General features: G+C 43.9%; 1 protein-coding gene across 1 annotated transcript in view; it reads right to left on the reverse strand.

Moving 5' to 3' along the window:
• Positions 1-687: 687 nt before the first annotated feature.
• Positions 688-17681, reverse strand: part of LOC311131042 (leucine-rich repeat-containing protein 7-like) — a gene marked incomplete at both ends in the record, with an annotated part of 37886 nt that continues 20892 nt past the window's right edge. Inside the window, 10 exons of the mRNA XM_084163864.1 lie at positions 688-795; positions 2142-2216; positions 3613-3705; positions 4003-4266; positions 5289-5408; positions 6544-6696; positions 7418-9221; positions 12106-12289; positions 15828-15939; positions 17135-17221. Coding sequence (XP_084019990.1) covers positions 688-795; positions 2142-2216; positions 3613-3705; positions 4003-4266; positions 5289-5408; positions 6544-6696; positions 7418-9221; positions 12106-12289; positions 15828-15939; positions 17135-17221 — 3000 coding nt within the window. The remainder of the gene's footprint in view (positions 796-2141; positions 2217-3612; positions 3706-4002; positions 4267-5288; positions 5409-6543; positions 6697-7417; positions 9222-12105; positions 12290-15827; positions 15940-17134; positions 17222-17681) is intronic.

Below are 17681 nucleotides of genomic sequence, written 5' to 3' on the forward strand. Positions count from 1 at the left end.
GCTCACATAATGCAGTGACTGGTTGGGTATAGAGATCAACATAGTTTTAAAACAATGAAATAAACTGGTGGGAAAACCTATAATAAAAACTAAAACAACTATTGATAAGTTGGCCCAGTATTAAGGTAGGAGACAAGTGCCATTATTTTTTTTCTTCAATCCATTTCAACAATTCAAGAACATTGTAAAAATGTATTTTCAGTACCATTCCTCTCTCAACTGTTCATGTCTTTATTGTAAATGAAAATATTTACACAAGGCATATACAAAGTTGAGGCAGTGTTTATTGTGAATGTAATTCCTAAAGAGCTAGTGTGTTTTCATGCTCTGTGAGTAAAATGAGAAGCTACAATGAAAAAGGTACAAAATGAAAGGCAATATAAATAAGCAAAACATTTCCAAATAAAAACAAAGATCAAATAAAAATAAATAACATGAAATTACTCCAACCTACAGCCTCGGGCTGAATGAGAAAAATTACTTTTGTTTACATCAACTCAAGATATACATTTCCTGTTTACACAAAATTCATAGATAGGTTATAAGATATGTATCCTATAGTACATTTGGCACTAGTATCTGCCATTGGTCCAGCAATTGGCAAATGTCTCTGTTCCTAGATAAAAACTGGTTGTACACATTTCCACAAACCGTTTGGGCGAGAAGCAATGGTGTTATAAAAAATATTTAATTTGTGCTCTCCCTCAAGATTACCAAGTCCACAGGCTTCTGGAAATTCTTCAGAAGAGACACAGCAGTTTCATGTTCCATGTGTAAAAAACTATGTCCATTGCCCTGCAATGCAGAAATGAAGCAGAGGGTGAACAGAGTGATGGGGGTGAGGAGGGGCAGGGCGGGGCAGGGCGGCACGGAGGACTGGGAACAGCCCTAGCTCAGGAGATAGAAACACAACACTGTCAAGGAAAAGAGGAGAGAAAGAGCAGAGAGATGCACACAGGAAGAGAAGGAGGTCATGCTGTAAAGGAGAGAAGGAGGAGAGAAGCTGGTCTTTAGAGGTCTGTCCTTCAGCTAACACTTGCATCTGTGGAGAGAGTAGAGAGGTGCCTGCTTCTGCAGGCTATGGGTGGGCGAGGGGTGAGGGCTTCTACTAGCACACATTTAAAGCCACACAGATACAACAGACATGCCAATAACTGTAGAGACTATTCCAATCACATTAAGTTGTATTGGCACAGAGAGCCTGGCTTGTTCATGTAGGCTTCACTGTCAGGGATTTGTCTGGATTTATGACTGACAAACGTGGCCTGAACAGTAGCTTTACATGGACCAGAAATCTGACAATCTACAGGGGTACAGTGCCCTCTCTGCACTATGGTAAACACTTACTTTGACAGCTTCATCCCTATGTACTGTATGTGTGGTGGTGATTACCCTTTTAGAATAACAGCCCTCTACCTAAGCTAAATACACCACGACATCATAGTGTGCAATTCGTTTCTTATTGCATTGGGTAGAAGAGCTCTGATGCTCGTCCTAAAAGGTTTACTCCTGAAGTATTTACGAGAAGAGACTTGAGGATCTGATAATACTGAAGTAGAGGAAAAGACCAGATTCAATCTTTGCTGCAAAGTTGGAAAGATGGAGAAGATAGTTGAGAAAAAATGGCAGAAGATGCTCCAGGGGTTTCAAGGTTATCAAATAAGTTGAGATCAGGTTGGACTTGCACATTTTTGACATTTTTTGTTGTTGTTGTACTTTTACATTTTTGTACTTTGAGTATTTCAGAAATAAACCAATTGATCCAGCACATTACATTGCTGGTCGATACTTAGTTTTCATGCATCTAAAACATCACATTAGGAATCCTATCATATCAGTAAAGTTACTTACTTGCATGTTTGTCCACTTAGATTTTTCAGTCTGTTTCTATGGGCCTTTATTAGGATACATACAGTATAACCACTATTATTCGAAGACCTGACTGACTGAGGGACAAGTAAAGCATGTTGGAGGTTTGACCAAGGTCAAAACAGAGGACCATGCTCACTTGGTAGACACACGTACGTCCAGCACAAAATGCCACATGCAAAGCCTCTACTGGCAATGTGGCGGAGGGAGGATGCGCTCTCACAGACTCAGAGGACAATGATGATCGATGCAGTGATGAAGAACATGGTTACCTTCAGTATTTTGTCCCCAGGCTGAAGCAGGTTGGAGGCTGGTCCATCAGGCTGTACCCTAGTAACAAAGATACCCTATAAGTCAAAAGTGATATGAGGTTAGGAACCACATGGTGAAGATGGTTTAGAATCTTTGCCTTTTGGTGTTTAGCGCTTTTGTTTGTGTTTTCCTCGAACTCAAGTTCTGTGCATGATTTTGATGATGTCATTGCCAACATTAACATTATAGGTTTAGCTGGTCTGTAAAAAGCAGACAGTAAGGATCTGTCACAAGATAAAAAAATGGTGTTGTCCGAGTGTGCTCTGTTGGTTTAATTCAAGAACTACATGTACTTACATGGCATTTACGACTACCTTTAATGAAAAGATAAACAGTACTAAAACAGTTACGCTAACAAAAATATTTGTCCATCTATTTACAAAGATATGGACACTGTGGGGGATGTTTTTTACATTTCATGTTTCCCAAAAAATTCTAATCAAGGCAGAGATTATAAATATACCAATCTTTGCATGCGTTTAAACCATATGAAGATGCTCATAATACCATATGAAGATGCTTACTCAACACAGTTAAACAGTTAATCCTCACTTGAAGCCCGAATAACGTTACTAACATCTAATGACTCATGTATTACATCAGGGACTCCTTGAGGCATCACAGGAAAGCAGGCCCATAGAAGATTCCCTCAGTAATCAGCATGCACCACCTTTCAGTGGGGTGCTAAGATGGGGGATGATATGCATACAAAATATACAACACATTCAATGGCTATAACAATGTTTACAACATCGAATTTGAATTCTATTTCTATGGCTTACAAGACTTTCCCCCTGCAAATATAATGTCTAGGAGAAGAAACTAGGGACTGGATTCAATCCATATCGCAGAAGTATCGCGGAAGATCCGCGTTATAGCTCGATTGAAATTTAAAGGCAATGTTCCCGCGACTGCATTCATGGTAAACGCTGCATATGTCATCTCAATCGGAAATTACCTTTAAATTTTTACGTGGATCTTCCGCAATACTTCTGCGATAAAGATTGAATCCAGCCCTAAGCTTGGATGTTTCAAAACGATAAGGGAAAAAATTGCCAGTGACAACAACATTTTAACTGATTTAGAAATGTTTGAAATGCAAAGCTATGGACATTTTTCTCACTGCATCCTTTCTTTGCTGTTACATGGACATTTGCCAACCTTACGTCTACATTACGATTCATTGCCACAAAAGTGTGGAGTCTTTTCTTGATTCTTGCTCATTATTGGCATATAATAAAAAGGTTCAAAGTTAACCAAGTCAACTGCAGCACTGCATAGCATACAGCATTGTAGTAGTACTTGTTATCATGGAAACTCTGAAGTGAGACATACAGTGCTGTGCAGTGGTTATTCAAACAGCTTAAGGAATAGGCTACAGCAGAGAAAAATGTTGCTCATACAGAGAACATTTAGCTGCTTTAATCTTACCATGTCAGAAGGCTTGAAGGGGTTCCCTTGGCCACTGATTCCCCCTGAGATGCTGAACCCTAAGCCTGGATTCTTCTCTATCCGCACACAGAACTGCCAAACGACACAAAAACGTAATATTGCCAAAAATATAAATTTGGTATTTTATAACGATGCAATTACATGGTGCAACATCTATCCTCTCTATATACCGGTAGCCAGAATATAGGCCTCTCAGAGATCTGTTGGCAACCAGATTGAGAGAGGGAAAGGGAGAGAGAGAGAAGGAGAGTGAAAGGATGCTTGAGAGGAAGAGGGTGAGAGAGAAACACAGAGAGACAAACACAGATGGAGAGACAAACACAGAGACAAACAAAGAGATGGAAGTGGAGAGAGGGAGTGATGGCCAACCTGCTCCTGGAAGCCGTCCATGCTTTTCTGGCCTTTGGTCTGGATGAGACAACGTGCGCTCTGGGGCCGGGGGCTGGTGGTGGTGGCCATGGGCAGAGGAGACTGGTACTGCTGGATGGAGATCTTGTTGATGGCGCCCTCGTACTGCTGGTCCCGCACCGAGCGGTGTGGGGGTGTGGCCGACGCGGACGTCACGATCATGGTCTGTGATTGGTGGGGGTGGGGGTGGGGGTGGGGGTGGGGGTGGGGGTGGTGGCCGCCTGCCTGTGGGTAATTCAACCCGTTAGGCAAAGAGTCAGGAAGCTGCAAAGATGCAAACGTCACGTCTTACAAAATGGCGGATAACAGACAGATGAGGTGCAGCATGCTTCAGCCCCTATCTCTGTTAGTTTGGTTTTCTTCAAGCCTGCAAATCCTATCGTCCTACATGATCCTCTTCGAAAAAAGGTGCTATTTAGAACCTAAAAGGGTTCTTCGGCTGTCCTCATAGGAGAACCCCTTTGAAGAACCCTTTTTGGTTCCATGTAGAACCCTTTCCACATAGGGTTCTTCATGGAACCCAAAAGAGTTCTACCTGAAACCAAAAAGGGTTCTAACTGGAACCAAAAAGGGTTCTCCTATGGGGACAGCCGAAGAACCCTTCTGGAACCCTTTTTTCTAAGCGCGTACAAGTAATAAAACAGGATACACAACCCACAGTTTTCTCTGTGCATTAATATTTCATAGGAAGTCCCTGGTTTACCGTTTTCATTATTCTTGCACAGAGACTGATGGCTAGAATGTGACCACAATGAAATGACTGCCAAACTAACTGACAAACAGAGGTTGCCAGGGAGACCAAGCAAGAATGGAGCGCTGCTTGAATGATTCATGGTGCTTAGCAATTACTCCTGACATTTAACAACATTGACATAGCAATCACAGCTAAATAAAGGAGCCCATCTTAAAAGAACAGGTGGAGGAACCTTAAGAAGTACAACAGGGACAAGACAGGGGATCCTTTTTGAAGTATTATGTGGTTATACTGTATGTCCTTGTAATGTCACCTTTGTTTAAAAACAATGGTTGTGTGGTGGTGTATTACGGTTTGACATTAAATGTACTGGTATGTCATAAATAAATACATGAATGAGCTACAAGCCCAATGTTTCAGTCAGCAAATTGGGTGATAATGAGCACTATTTCATCAGCATAGTTTAGGGTCAAATTAACAGTGACATTACACCACATATCTAACACTTCAAACAGGCCTCTCTCCCGGTCCTTTGCCAGTGTAAAGCACCAACCTTTTTCATGATGTTTTCTGGGGGCACGTCTCTCCTGCCCAGTGAGTAGGGGGCCCACTGAGTGGTGGGAGAGCCCACCTCCTGGCCGTTGTCTAATATATTGCTCTGTTGAGAGGGGGTCTGGAGAGAGAATAGGTTAAAGGAACAGGGTTCAGAGTATCATTACGGCTATGGGGGTAACCTGTGTTTTCTGCAAAAATGACAACAGTTTTACCAGAGATAAAGATGAATATATTTACTGTGTTAATTATAAGGTTATAATCGTTGATAATAATAATACTATTGATGGAGCACTGCAGATAGTAAACCAGTGGGTGTCCTTGGATCAATCATGACCTTAACTTCTTTATAATAGTAAGCTTAAAGTCCTATGCGTATGAATATATTAGTTGGGATATTTGCCTCCTGTCATTTATCCACATACAATACTTTTTTGTTAAGATTAGATTGTGACAGGTTTAGAGATATTCTGACAGGGTTGGCCTTCAAAAGGATATATTATTTAGGCACTAAAATACCTACATGAGAAACATTATCAAGCAAGAAACTCTGATACAATCTCTGCTTTTTATTACAATGTGCTTGTCTATGTCCTGAAATGCATGGTGTCTATTCACTAGGCTCCATTGGATTGAGGCTACTGAGTGACACAGAGTACAATAATAGCCTTACACAGTAATAATAGCACAGAGGACTGCTGTAACCCATAGAGCAGAGCGGACACTGTAGCTGACACATAGATTGCAGACATGCAACACACCGCAGACATTTTAAGATTTCAGACAACAGATAAAAGACAGCACTTGGCTTGAAGTTGAAATGGGAGGGATTGCCATGTCAGTCATTTTAAGGCTTGTTTCACACCGACACAGTTGGTGTCATTTGGCTGAGAAATTGTAAAATACTCGGCTTCACTATGGATTCTATACTGATACTGTCATACATGAGGCTTAGCCCATCAAATGTCATGGTATATCTGTAGACTAGTTTTTGTTTGATGTTGAAATATGGACTATAATAAAAAAGATATACAAGCATAGCATTTCAATATTTAAGGAAGTGATAAAAAAAATTCACATTCTCCATTGTAAGGCAATTGTAGTTATTGGTAATATTGTGCTTCTTATGATAAATTTTGTTTTTAAGCTTTTATCCTTAAAAAAAACAGTAAAAATGCAGTACACTCTCTATCACATGAATGTTAAAGGGTTCAACTGCACTGAGACTGTTTCTGTGTTTTCTGGTTCATACTCACATTGGGTAGAGGTAGCCACTGTGTTGTTTGGTTTTCATGCTTATTCGTGTTATTGTAAAAGTTTATTGTCATGCTTCTGCCGGCATGCGGTGCGGCATAGCCTCCAGAGTACAGCATGCCGAAGTTTACTGTGTTGTGCTTAAGGACAGCGCTCTGATTGGAGGGAAACAACCGCGTGACATGAGTAAATGGGTGAGCCACTGGGTAAACGGGATTGCACCAACACACATTGCGTAGCTGCAACAGATAAAGTGAGCTTGACAAACAGAACAACAACAGTACAGAGTTACTACAGTACCAGCACAAACACATTAAAAACACACTCATGGATACAGTATGATTACGTATACCATACAAGCAACAGTATGCACTTTTCTTTAAGAGATGTATAGCACTGAAGTATTTGCCTATATTATCAAGGGCCGATTTCCCAGACCCAGATTAAGCCTAGTCCTGGAGAGCTTTTTAGTTTAGAACTAGGCTTAATCAGTGTTAGGGAAACTGACCCAAATTGTAGTAGTACAGACAGATATATTTTTCTTGTTAAAGTATGATATCATACTAACAGTAATAGTAGAAAGAAAATTAAAGAGAAGAGAAAGAAGAGAAAGGAGGTAGAGAGGAAACCTTACCATGTTTGTGCTTCTTATCACAATCAACATAAGTGATAAACATACATGGAGAAACATCAAGTGGGTCTGGTGCCACAACTGGAGCACATTACTAAGCAGTGGACTGAACACGTTCATTAATACTGACAGTCATGCAGACATGTGGCGTGTGTGTCAAGACAACAGAAGCTCCCATATAGATGGTGTGTGATCATGTAATAAACTGTGTGTTCCCAAGGTGAATAAGAAGTTGTCAGACTTACCCGGTCTAATCGTTTGGCCTCTATATGTCTAAGCAGCTGTTGCCGCCAGTCTACTGGCATTTTAGAGGACATATCATCAGACTTATGCTGCAGCTGCATGGTGCGCATTTTGATCTCATCAGGGCTCTTTATATTCTCAGTGCAAGTGCTTAGATTATAATCTGGGGGCATCTTCTCCAACAGGGCAGCCATTGTGGGTCTGGCAGACACAGGCCTGGCCTGGGACGCCCCAAATGTCTCTGTGCTGTAACTCCTGGCCGACAGGGGGCGTCGCTGTGTCAGGCTCTTGGTGGGGTAGCCCATGATAGGCTTCTTGGGCTCCTGGTAGGAGGAATAGTCTTCCTCGTACCTGCCATTCCTCTTGTTGTACTGTTGGTCCTGCTGGGCCATGCTGGGACTGTTCTGTTGCTCCAGCATGCCTTTGAAGTGCTGCCGGCCATAGTGGTCCGACATCTGCTGCATCTCCTGGGCCTCCTGAACCCTGCGGAACAGAGCCAGCTCTGTGGAGCTGACCAGGGAGTCGGCCCGCCTCAGGAACCCAGGCCGGGAGCGCTGACTGGGGATGGGGAAGGGTTGCTGCTGCTGGGGTGGCTGGTTCTCCTCGTTAACTGAGGGCTGAGAGTATGAGAACATCTGGTCCATGGGCGGGTAACCCCGGTAGCCCCTGGGGCTCACCAGCTCTTTGGGCAGGGTCTTCCCCGGCTGGTTGACATACTCAGGGGTGTTGGGGAAGGGCGGAGGGGCCCTCCTCTCCTGTTGCTGATTCCTCATATCCATAGCCCCCTGAGGGTTGAAGCTCTGGTCGAAGTGGTAGACCTTCTTGGGGATGGCAGGCTTCTGCTGCTGGCTATTGGTGCCGTAGGCGTCATCATCATCCAGCATGGGGGCAGACTGGCTGCGGGACATGCTCTGCTCCATGGGTGCTGGCATGTCTGGACGGTCAACACTCCCCTGGTTCTCTATGCTGGAGCTGTAGCTGTCCACGGGGATGCTGTACACCTTATAGGAGCCCATGTCTATTTCGTCAATGCTCTGGGACTTCTTGAACTTAGCCTTCACCTCCTTCATCATGGGAGAGAGGCGCTCAGAGCTCTTGCTCATCACCATGGCCCCAGAGCTTGGTCTAGTGGGCTTGGATTGGACATGTTGGTACATGCTGGACATGTTGGCCTGCTGGTTGCTGCGCCCCTGACCCTGCCCCGAGTTCCTGGAGTCTAGGTAACCCCATGTCCCTGTGGAGGGGAACGTGCCCGGCAGCTCCCCATGATGCATCTCCTGCTCAAAGTCCTTGCGGTCAGGGTTGGGGCTGTTGCCTGGGGAGCTCAGTTTGGAGGGGAAAGCTGTGCGGTCCTCGAAGGGGCTGGGCGTTCGCGTCCAGTTCTGCCATGGGTTGGGAGGGGGAGGCTGAGGCACTTCAGTTTCGGGCGTGGTGCGGACATTATGGAATTGGTGGGAGGGGTGTTGGTGTTGGTGAGGGGCCTCCTGCAGCTCCAGGGGGACGCCCACAATGCGCTCCTGCCTCATGAGGGGCCGGCGGCCCCCGTGGGAGGTGGAGGAGCTGCGGGACTTGGAGCCCAGCATGGGGTTACCACTACTGCTACCACTGGGGGTCTCCAGAGGAGCCTCCTCAGACACGAAGCCTGTGTTGTCGTAGTGGGAGGTATCGTTCCACTGGTCAAAGGTGTCGCTGAGGGGGCGTCGCTCACTGCGCTGCTGCAGTGTGCTGGAGGGAGGGGTCTCTCTGGGGTCTCTCTGACTCAGTAGTGGCTTGGTCTCAATGGGCTTGGGGAACTGCTGGACCAGCCTGCAGAAAGAGAGTAAGCACATAGAATAGAGCGCAACATTCATAATCGACCTGAAAATATGATTTGAAATACAGATGTCTTCCTTGACCTCGAGTTTTGATAGGTAAAATCAAAGGCTGCATTCAAATAGAAAGGTACTGTGTATTTTAAAGAATGTTTGCCTCAAGCTATACTGCTGGCATTTCAAAGGGAATCTTTTTAGAAATACACTGCTCAAAAAAAACACTTAAACAACACAATGTAACTCCAAGTCAATCACACTTCTGTGAAATCAAACTGTCCACCTAGGAAGCAACACTGATTGACAATACATTTCACATGCTGTTGTGCAAATGGAATAGACAATAGGTGGAAATTATAGGCAATTAGCAAGACACCCCCAATAAAGAAGTGGTTCTGCAGGTGGTGACCACAGACCCCTTCTCAGTTCCTATGCTTCCTGGCTGATGTTTTAGTCACTTTTGAATGCTGGCGGTGCTTTCACTCTAGTGGTAGCATGAGACGGAGTCTACAACCCACACAAGTGGCTCAGGTAGTGCAGCTCATCCAGGATGGCATATCAATGCGAGCTGTGGCAAGAAGGTTTGCTGTGTCTGTCAGAGTAGTGTCCAGAGCATGGAGGCGCTACCAGGAGACAGGCCAGTACATCAGGAGACGTGGAGGAGGCCGTAGGAGGGCAACAACCCAGCAGCAGGACCGCTACCTCCGCCTTTGTGCAAGGAGGAGCAGGAGGATCACTGCCAGAGCCCTGCAAAAAAGGTGGGGGTTGTGCTTACAGCCCAACACCGTGCAGGACGTTTGGCATTTGCCAGAGAACACCAAGATTGGCAAATTCGCCACTGGCGCCCTGTGCTCTTCACAGATGAAAGAAGGTTCACACTGAGCACATGTGACAGACGTGACAGAGTCTGGAGACGCCGTGGAGAACATTCTGCTGCCTGCAACATCCTCCAGCATGACCGGTTTGGCGGTGGGACAGTCATGGTGTGGGGTGGCATTTCTTTGGGGGGCCGCACAGCCCTCCATGTGCTCGCCAGAGGTAGCCTGACTGCCATTAGGTACCGAGATGAGATCCTCAGACCCCTTGTGAGACCATATGCTGGTGCGGTTGGCCCTGGGTTCCTCCTAATGCAAGACAATGCTAGACCTCATGTGGCTGGAGTGTGTCAGCAGTTCCTGCAAGAGGAAGGCATTGATGCTATGGATTGGCCCGCCCGTTCCCCAGACCTGAATCCAATTGAGCACATCTGGGACATCATGTCTCACTCCATCCACCAACGCCACGTTGCACCACAGACTGTCCAGGAGTTGGCGGATGCTTTAGTCCAGGTCTGGGAGGAGATCCCTCAGGAGACCATCCGCCACCTCATCAGGAGCATGCCCAGGCATTGTAGGGAGGTCATACAGGCACGTGGAGGCCACACACACTACTGAGCCTCATTTTGACTTGTTTTAAGGACATTACATCAAAGTTGGATCAGCCTGTAGTGTGGTTTTCCACTTTAATTTTGAGGGTGACTCCAAATCCAGACCTCCATGGGTTGATAAATTTGATTTCCATTGATCATTTTTGTGTGATTTTGTTGTCAGCACATTCAACTATGTAAAGAAAAAAGTATTTAATAAGATTATTTCATTCATTCAGATCTAGGATGTGTTGTTTAAGTGTTCCCTTAATTTTTTTGAGCAGTGTATATCATCAAAGGAAAATATGTCTGATTTGAGCTGGACTGTTTTCCATAGAGGTCTGAAAGTAACAGTAGGAATATCAAACAAGTCAACACGAATTTTATCCACAGATGAAAAAAGGCTCTTTCAGTGAGAGCTCCATCTGTAGCCAAGATTCAGTAAGATAAAAAGGTAGGGTTTCAGCTGCATTTCAACGAAGATGAGAGTGGATAGGAACTGTCCCTCTGACCTTGGTTGGGTGGACTGGAGAGAGAGAGAGAGAGAGAGAGAGAGAGAGAGAGAGAGAGAGAGAGAGAGAGAGAGAGAGCGAGAGAGAGAGAGAGAGCGATAGAGAGAGTGCAAGAGAGAGCGAGAGAGAGAGAGAGTGCGAGAGAGAGAGAGAGAGAGAGCGAGAGAGAGAGAGAAAGTGCGAGAGAGAGAGTGCGAGAGAGAGAGAGAGAGCGCGAGAGAGAGAGAGCAAGAGAGAGAGAGAGCGAGAGAGAGAGCGAGAGAGAGAGAGAGAGCGAGAGAGAGAGCGAGAGAGAGAGAGAGAGAGAGAGAGAGAGAGAGAGAGTGCGAGAGAGAGAGTGCGAGAGAGAGAGAGAGCGCGAGAGAGAGAGAGCGAGAGAGAGAGCGAGAGAGAGAGCGAGAGAGAGAGCGAGAGAGAGAGCGCGAGAGAGAGAGCGAGAGAGAGAGAGAGCGCGAGAGAGAGAGAGCGATAGAGAGAGAGAGAGAGCGAGAGAGAGAGAGAGAGAGAGAGAGGTGTGCTGTGCTGCGCTCTCTCAGTCTTATGGAGATATATGTTAATGAGAGATGTAAAATAGCCTTGTTGCACCACTCTCTCCCCTCACACAGCCTCCAACTCCTGTTCACCCAGGTGCTCTACACAACATCCCTGTCTCAAGAAACGGACAGGTGGAATCGATGCCTGCTAAACGAATATTTACACAGTACAGAACAGTACTGGAAGTGACCCAGCTAGCAAGCACTTATCAGACCACAGGTGGCTGAGGCAGCACACCATGGTAGGCAAACTGATATCGGACCCTGGTCAGCAAACAGACGATGTGGACCTATGCTGAGCCTCTGATTTTGCTGATGGAGGACCGATGTCGATCATAGGTCACAGTAAGCTTGCTATCAGGCGTGTGTCTGTGGCTAGCCACTGGTTCTGTGTGAGGACTGTGGGTTGAAAGTCGGTGAGCTACTACCCACCTGTTGGTCCAGTGTTGTTGAGGCACTCCTCCATCCTTCCCAGCAGCCTGCAGGGCGGCCACGTTCCCCGGGGGGTTGGAGGAGCCAGAAGAACCCTGGGATGGAGAGTAGTCCGAGTAGGTGGCTGACGAGCCACTGTTGTTCAGGCAATGCATCTTATCTGGGTCTGATTCATCTGTAGACTCTGACAGGGAAGGACGAGAGAAAAGCATTGATATGTCTCTGATGTCATCTACCTGTGAAATGAATTTGAATACGGGCTTAATTATTTTCAAAAGGTCACTGCTCATGTTTCCACTTGAAATGTGGGTTAAAGCTGGGTCACCAATGGAGCAAAAGCTACTGGAGAGAATTGGATGCTTCTCTCCTCAATTCAACAGCGAGTCATTATGTAAGTATTGCAATTAACATGGGTGATCCACGTAGCGGGAGCAAAACATATTTTTGGTATCTCCGATTTTTCTGGCAATTCTCACATAGGTACTTCATTGGGAGGAAGGATGTTTAACATGCTTTTTATATTTGTATCACAAACCATGTTTTTTTAAATCATGATGAAATGGAACATTTCAGGCCCTTTTTAGACCTATACATGCCTCCTGTAAGACCTTATGATCCGTGAACTGTACATGATACAGAACACATACAGTGAGGGAAAAAAGTATTTGATCCCGTGCTGATTTTGTATGTTCGCCCACTGACAAAGAAATTATCAGTCTAGAATTTTTATGGTAGGTTTATTTGAACATTGAGAGACAGAATAACAACAACAAAATCCAGAGAAACGCATGTCAAAAATGTTATAAATTGATTTGCATTTTAATGAGGGAAATAAGTATTTGACCCCCTCTCAATCAGAAAGATTTATGGCTCCCAGGTGTCTCTTAAAGGGAGTGCTCCTAATCTCAGCTTGTTACCTGTATAAAAGACACCTGTCCACAGAAGCAATCAATCAATCAGATTCCAAACTCTCCACCATGGCCAAGACCAAAGAGCACTCCAAGGATGTCAGGGACAAGATTGTAGACCTACACAAGGCTGGAATGGGCTACAAGACCATCGCCAAGCAGCTTGGTGAGAAGGTGACAACAGTTGGTGCGATTATTCGCAAATGGAAGAAACACAAAAGAACTGTCAATCTCCCTCGGCCTGGGGCTCCATGCAAGATCTCACCTCGTGGAGTTGCAATGATCATGAGAATGGTGAGGAATCAGCCCAGAACTACACGGGAGGATCTTGTCAATGATCTCAAGGCAGCTGGGACCATAGTCACCAAGAAAACAATTGGTAACACACTACGCCGTGAAGGACTGAAATCCTGCAGCGCCCGCAAGGTCCCCCTGCTCAAGAAAGCACATATACAGGGCCGTCTGAAGTTTGCCAATGAACATCTGAATGATTCAGAGGAGAACTGGGTGAAAGTGTTGTGGTCAGATGAGACTCAACTTGCCGTGTTTGGAGGAGGAGGAATGCTGCCTATGACCCCAAGACCTTTAATCCCATAGAAAATCTGTGGAGGGAGCTGAAGGTTCGAGTTGCCAAACGTCAGCCTCGAAACCTTAATGACTTGGAGAAGATCTGCAAAGAGGAGTGGCACAAAATCCCTCCTGAGATGTGTGCAAACCTGTTGGCCAACTACATTATTATTATTATTATTATTATTATTATTATTATTATTATTATTATTTTATTATTATTATTACAAGAAACGTCTGACCTCTGTGATTGCCAACAAGGGTTTTGCCACCATGTACTAAGTCATGTTTTGCAGAGGGGTCAAATACTTATTTCCCTCATTAAAATGCAAATCAATTTATAATATTTTTGACATGCGTTTTTCTGGATTTTGTTGTTGTTATTGTCTCTCACGGTTCAAATAAACCTACCATTAAAATTATAGACTGATCATATCTTTGTCAGTGGGCAAACGTATAAAATCAGCAGGGGATCCACATTTTCACGTTTATTTATTCAATATGAAAAATATTAATATCTCAAAACTACCCTTCTTGATTTTGCTTATTTTTAGACGTATTGTTTGTAAACATGTCACATTTCCAGAGTGGGCTCTCTGGTACCTTTAATGATTTTACCCATTTTATACATAGAAATTGACATTATAGGTCAGTAACCAATCACAGCCCTCCTTTAGGATTGCACATTCAGCAAGTCACCAGCAGAGGGAGTTCCCATTGAATCCATTTTCCCATTCACTGTGTTTGTGGTGCTCATAAAAGGTATCATACCTTCAGAATTAGCAGAGAGCCCACTCTGGAAATGTGATGTACTTGTAGAGTATATTGTTCCAAACAATATGTCTTAAAATGAACAAAATCAAAAAGGGTAGTAGATATTCATATTTGTAATGTTGAATAAATGAATGTGAACATTTGTATTTCAGAATCTAGACATACTCCATATGTTAGAACACACTATAAGGAGTGTAATGACACCAATATGTTGTATGTATCATGTACAGTTCACGGATCATAAGGTCTTACAGGAGGCATGTATAGGTCTAAAAAGGGCCTGAAATGTTCAATTTCATCATGATTTTCAAAAACATGGTTTGTGATACAAATGTAAAAAGCATGTTAAACATCCTTAATCCACAATTCAGTTTCTATGTGAGAATTGCCAGAACAATCTGAGATACCAAAAATATTTTCCGCTCCCGCTGGTGTGGAATCGCCCTTATGCTTTATACCATACCTAATTAGGATACAACACTCCCCAAGGATATTATATAATAATTGTGCATTGCAGGACTATGTTTTGTAATCTCACAGGAGGAAACGCATATGCAATTAGAAATAACAATAGCAAACACAGGGATTTTCACTGTAGAGTTTAGAAAGCTTGAGGCTTTTTCATGTCAGAACAGGATAAGAGCGGAGAGTGAGTGTTTTTACTGATAGCGGGTCAGCCTCCCACCGATTGAGATATCAGCACAAATGGCCTGCAGCAACTAGTCAATCAGCTTACTCTCTGGTTTATCAGAGTAGGAGAAAAAACAGTTTGAAAGTATGGTCTCAAGATATATACGGTGGGGTCACCCTTGATAAAGATGAGCAATAATGACTATAAAATACATTTAAAACATTGGGAAATTATATTATTTTATACTAATACAATTGTTCAGAGAAAGAGATTTTGTTTAACAAGTAATCATTGTTTTTCTCAAAAAGGTAGGGGTAAAAATTATTGACACCCCTAAAGATTCGTATAAATAAAGTAGTAAAAGGTTTAGTATTTGGTCCCATGTTCTTAGCACGCAATGACTACATCAAGATTGTGACTCTACAAACTTGTTGGATGCATTTTCAGTTCGTTTTGGTTGTGTTTCAGATTGTTTTGTGCCCAATAGAAATGAACGGTAAATAATGTATTGTGTCTTTTTGGAGTCACTTTTATTAGAAATAATAATATAATATATTTCTAAACACTACATTAATGTGGATGCTACCATTATTACGGATAATCCTGAATGAATCGTGAATAACAATGAGTGAGAAAGTTACAGAGGGTCAAAGATTATACCCCCAAGACATGCTAACCTCTCACCATTTCCAATAACAGGGGAGGTTAGCATGTCTTGGGGGCATGATCTTTGACCTCTAACATCACTAATAGGCTAATTTATAGCATTTTTATATAACCTTAATGATAATGGTTGTGTTTGTACTGAAGTAGAATACCAGATTTGGGAGTTTAGGGCCTACCTTTCTTGTCTTTCCCCAGTAATACAACCTTTGGTTTGTACATGGGCGGTTCCACCAGGGTGGGCCTCATATCAGAGATACGGATATCATTCGGAGAGCCGCTCATAGAATCCTGAGAAAAAGATAATGTGTTATTACACATAGTTATTTCTGAACAAAAGACAAAAAGACAGAAACACATACACAGCTTGGTTAACAGCTTCAACGACTTAACTCCACAAGCTCAGTGAGGTTCCTGAGGCAGGAACTAACAAAAGGACACAAATATAGTACATAACTGATCGTTTTTGTACTGCTTGTACTGATAGTGTCATCAGAACTGATATACTTTCTCTATTTCTTAGTGATGTGTAACCCACTGGAGCATGTTCTATCTGTGACTTCCTGCTCTCTTAGGGCTCAGAGGCCCAGCTGCCTGTTACAGGAGAGCCTACTTCCCACACCTGATGTCCCACATCTGCAGCCCTGCTCTGCTCACTGCACCCACACAGGGCAGGCTGAGGCAGCCGAGCGGAGAGAGACCACCAGGCCTGCTTGCCTGGCAACTCCAGGAACCACATCCCAGGAACACTTACTACACAGCAGTGGCTCACCGGCATATCTGTATCTCCCTCCAGCTTCTTTTTCTCTTATGTAAAAAAGACATTGCAATATTTCCAATACTTCTGCGCTATATGTTTCAAAACATATCATTTAATGTCTATAAATACAATCCATATCCATGATGGGGCTACTATGAGGGTTTAGCATGTTCAGTGCAGGAGTTAAATGACACGCAATGACAGCTGCAACCGCTTTCTGCTTTGGGTAAAAATGCCACCTTAAATCACTCCCAAGGTTATCAGCACCTTCTCTGTGGCTGGGAGTAATTGGTATGGCAGGCTTGATGCTTTGGCCACGTCTCAGAGGAATGCTTGATTAACTCAAAACAAACAGCTGTGAAGAGACTGTAGTGTGTGATGCCACTAAGTGCTGGAGTTAGCTTTGGCACTGCCAGTCTACTGCCCGTTTGCACACTACTGTGTATACTATATATGCTATGATGCACAGACTTTGCATACAAAATGTTCCTCTTCATAAGTACTGTACATGATATACATTACATATCTACAGTTTCATTGTTCATTCATCTTTGCAATAGAGAGTGTGGCTGTTATCAGCTTTCATCTTCATATTTCATGACACTCAGACTTTGTTTCTCCAGATGTTTTACAGTCTTTGTCAGCGTGCAAAGAGGCAGTGTGAAGTCACGCCAGCCGAGCCGTGGTTGAGCAGACTGTCTAATGTCTGATCTCACAGCCACTTACTATGAGGCAGAAACAGGAAGAAGCTGTAATGGCCGAGGACGTATTCTCTGGCTGTGGCAGCTTGGGAACCACGCGATGTAAAGAAATCTAAGCAAAACAAACAAACAAATAAAAGATGGAGAGGAAGTTTTCATGGTTCTACAAAAGAAAGCATGTGTGCGGTAAAGAAGCATGGTTTATGGCATCAGCACCCACACCCCTCCATCCCCCCACCCAGTGCCCCAGTTCTCATTGCGTCACCGCGGCACCCAAGGGTCTCTCTCTCCCTGGGGCTTTATGGGAGGAGACAGCATGAGGCAATCCAAAGCAGTAATGAACACAAAGTACACAGGACATTGCAGCTCTGTCAACGCACTTCACAGAGAGGTAGAGATATAGCAGAGTTTGCCAAGCACAGGAGGACCTTCCAGCTTAAATGAAAATAAGTGGTTGCTACCTGACACCTTGGAAGTTGGAGCCTACTTCTACTGGAAAAGGGATTCTAGATGTATTTTCATCTTACAGGTTAAAATAAAAACTAATCTACATCTCATCTTAACTTAAATCT

The sequence above is a fragment of the Coregonus lavaretus genome, assembly GCF_964263955.1.
Source record: "Coregonus lavaretus genome assembly, chromosome: 6".
In the NCBI taxonomy this organism is placed as follows: domain Eukaryota; kingdom Metazoa; phylum Chordata; class Actinopteri; order Salmoniformes; family Salmonidae; genus Coregonus; species Coregonus lavaretus.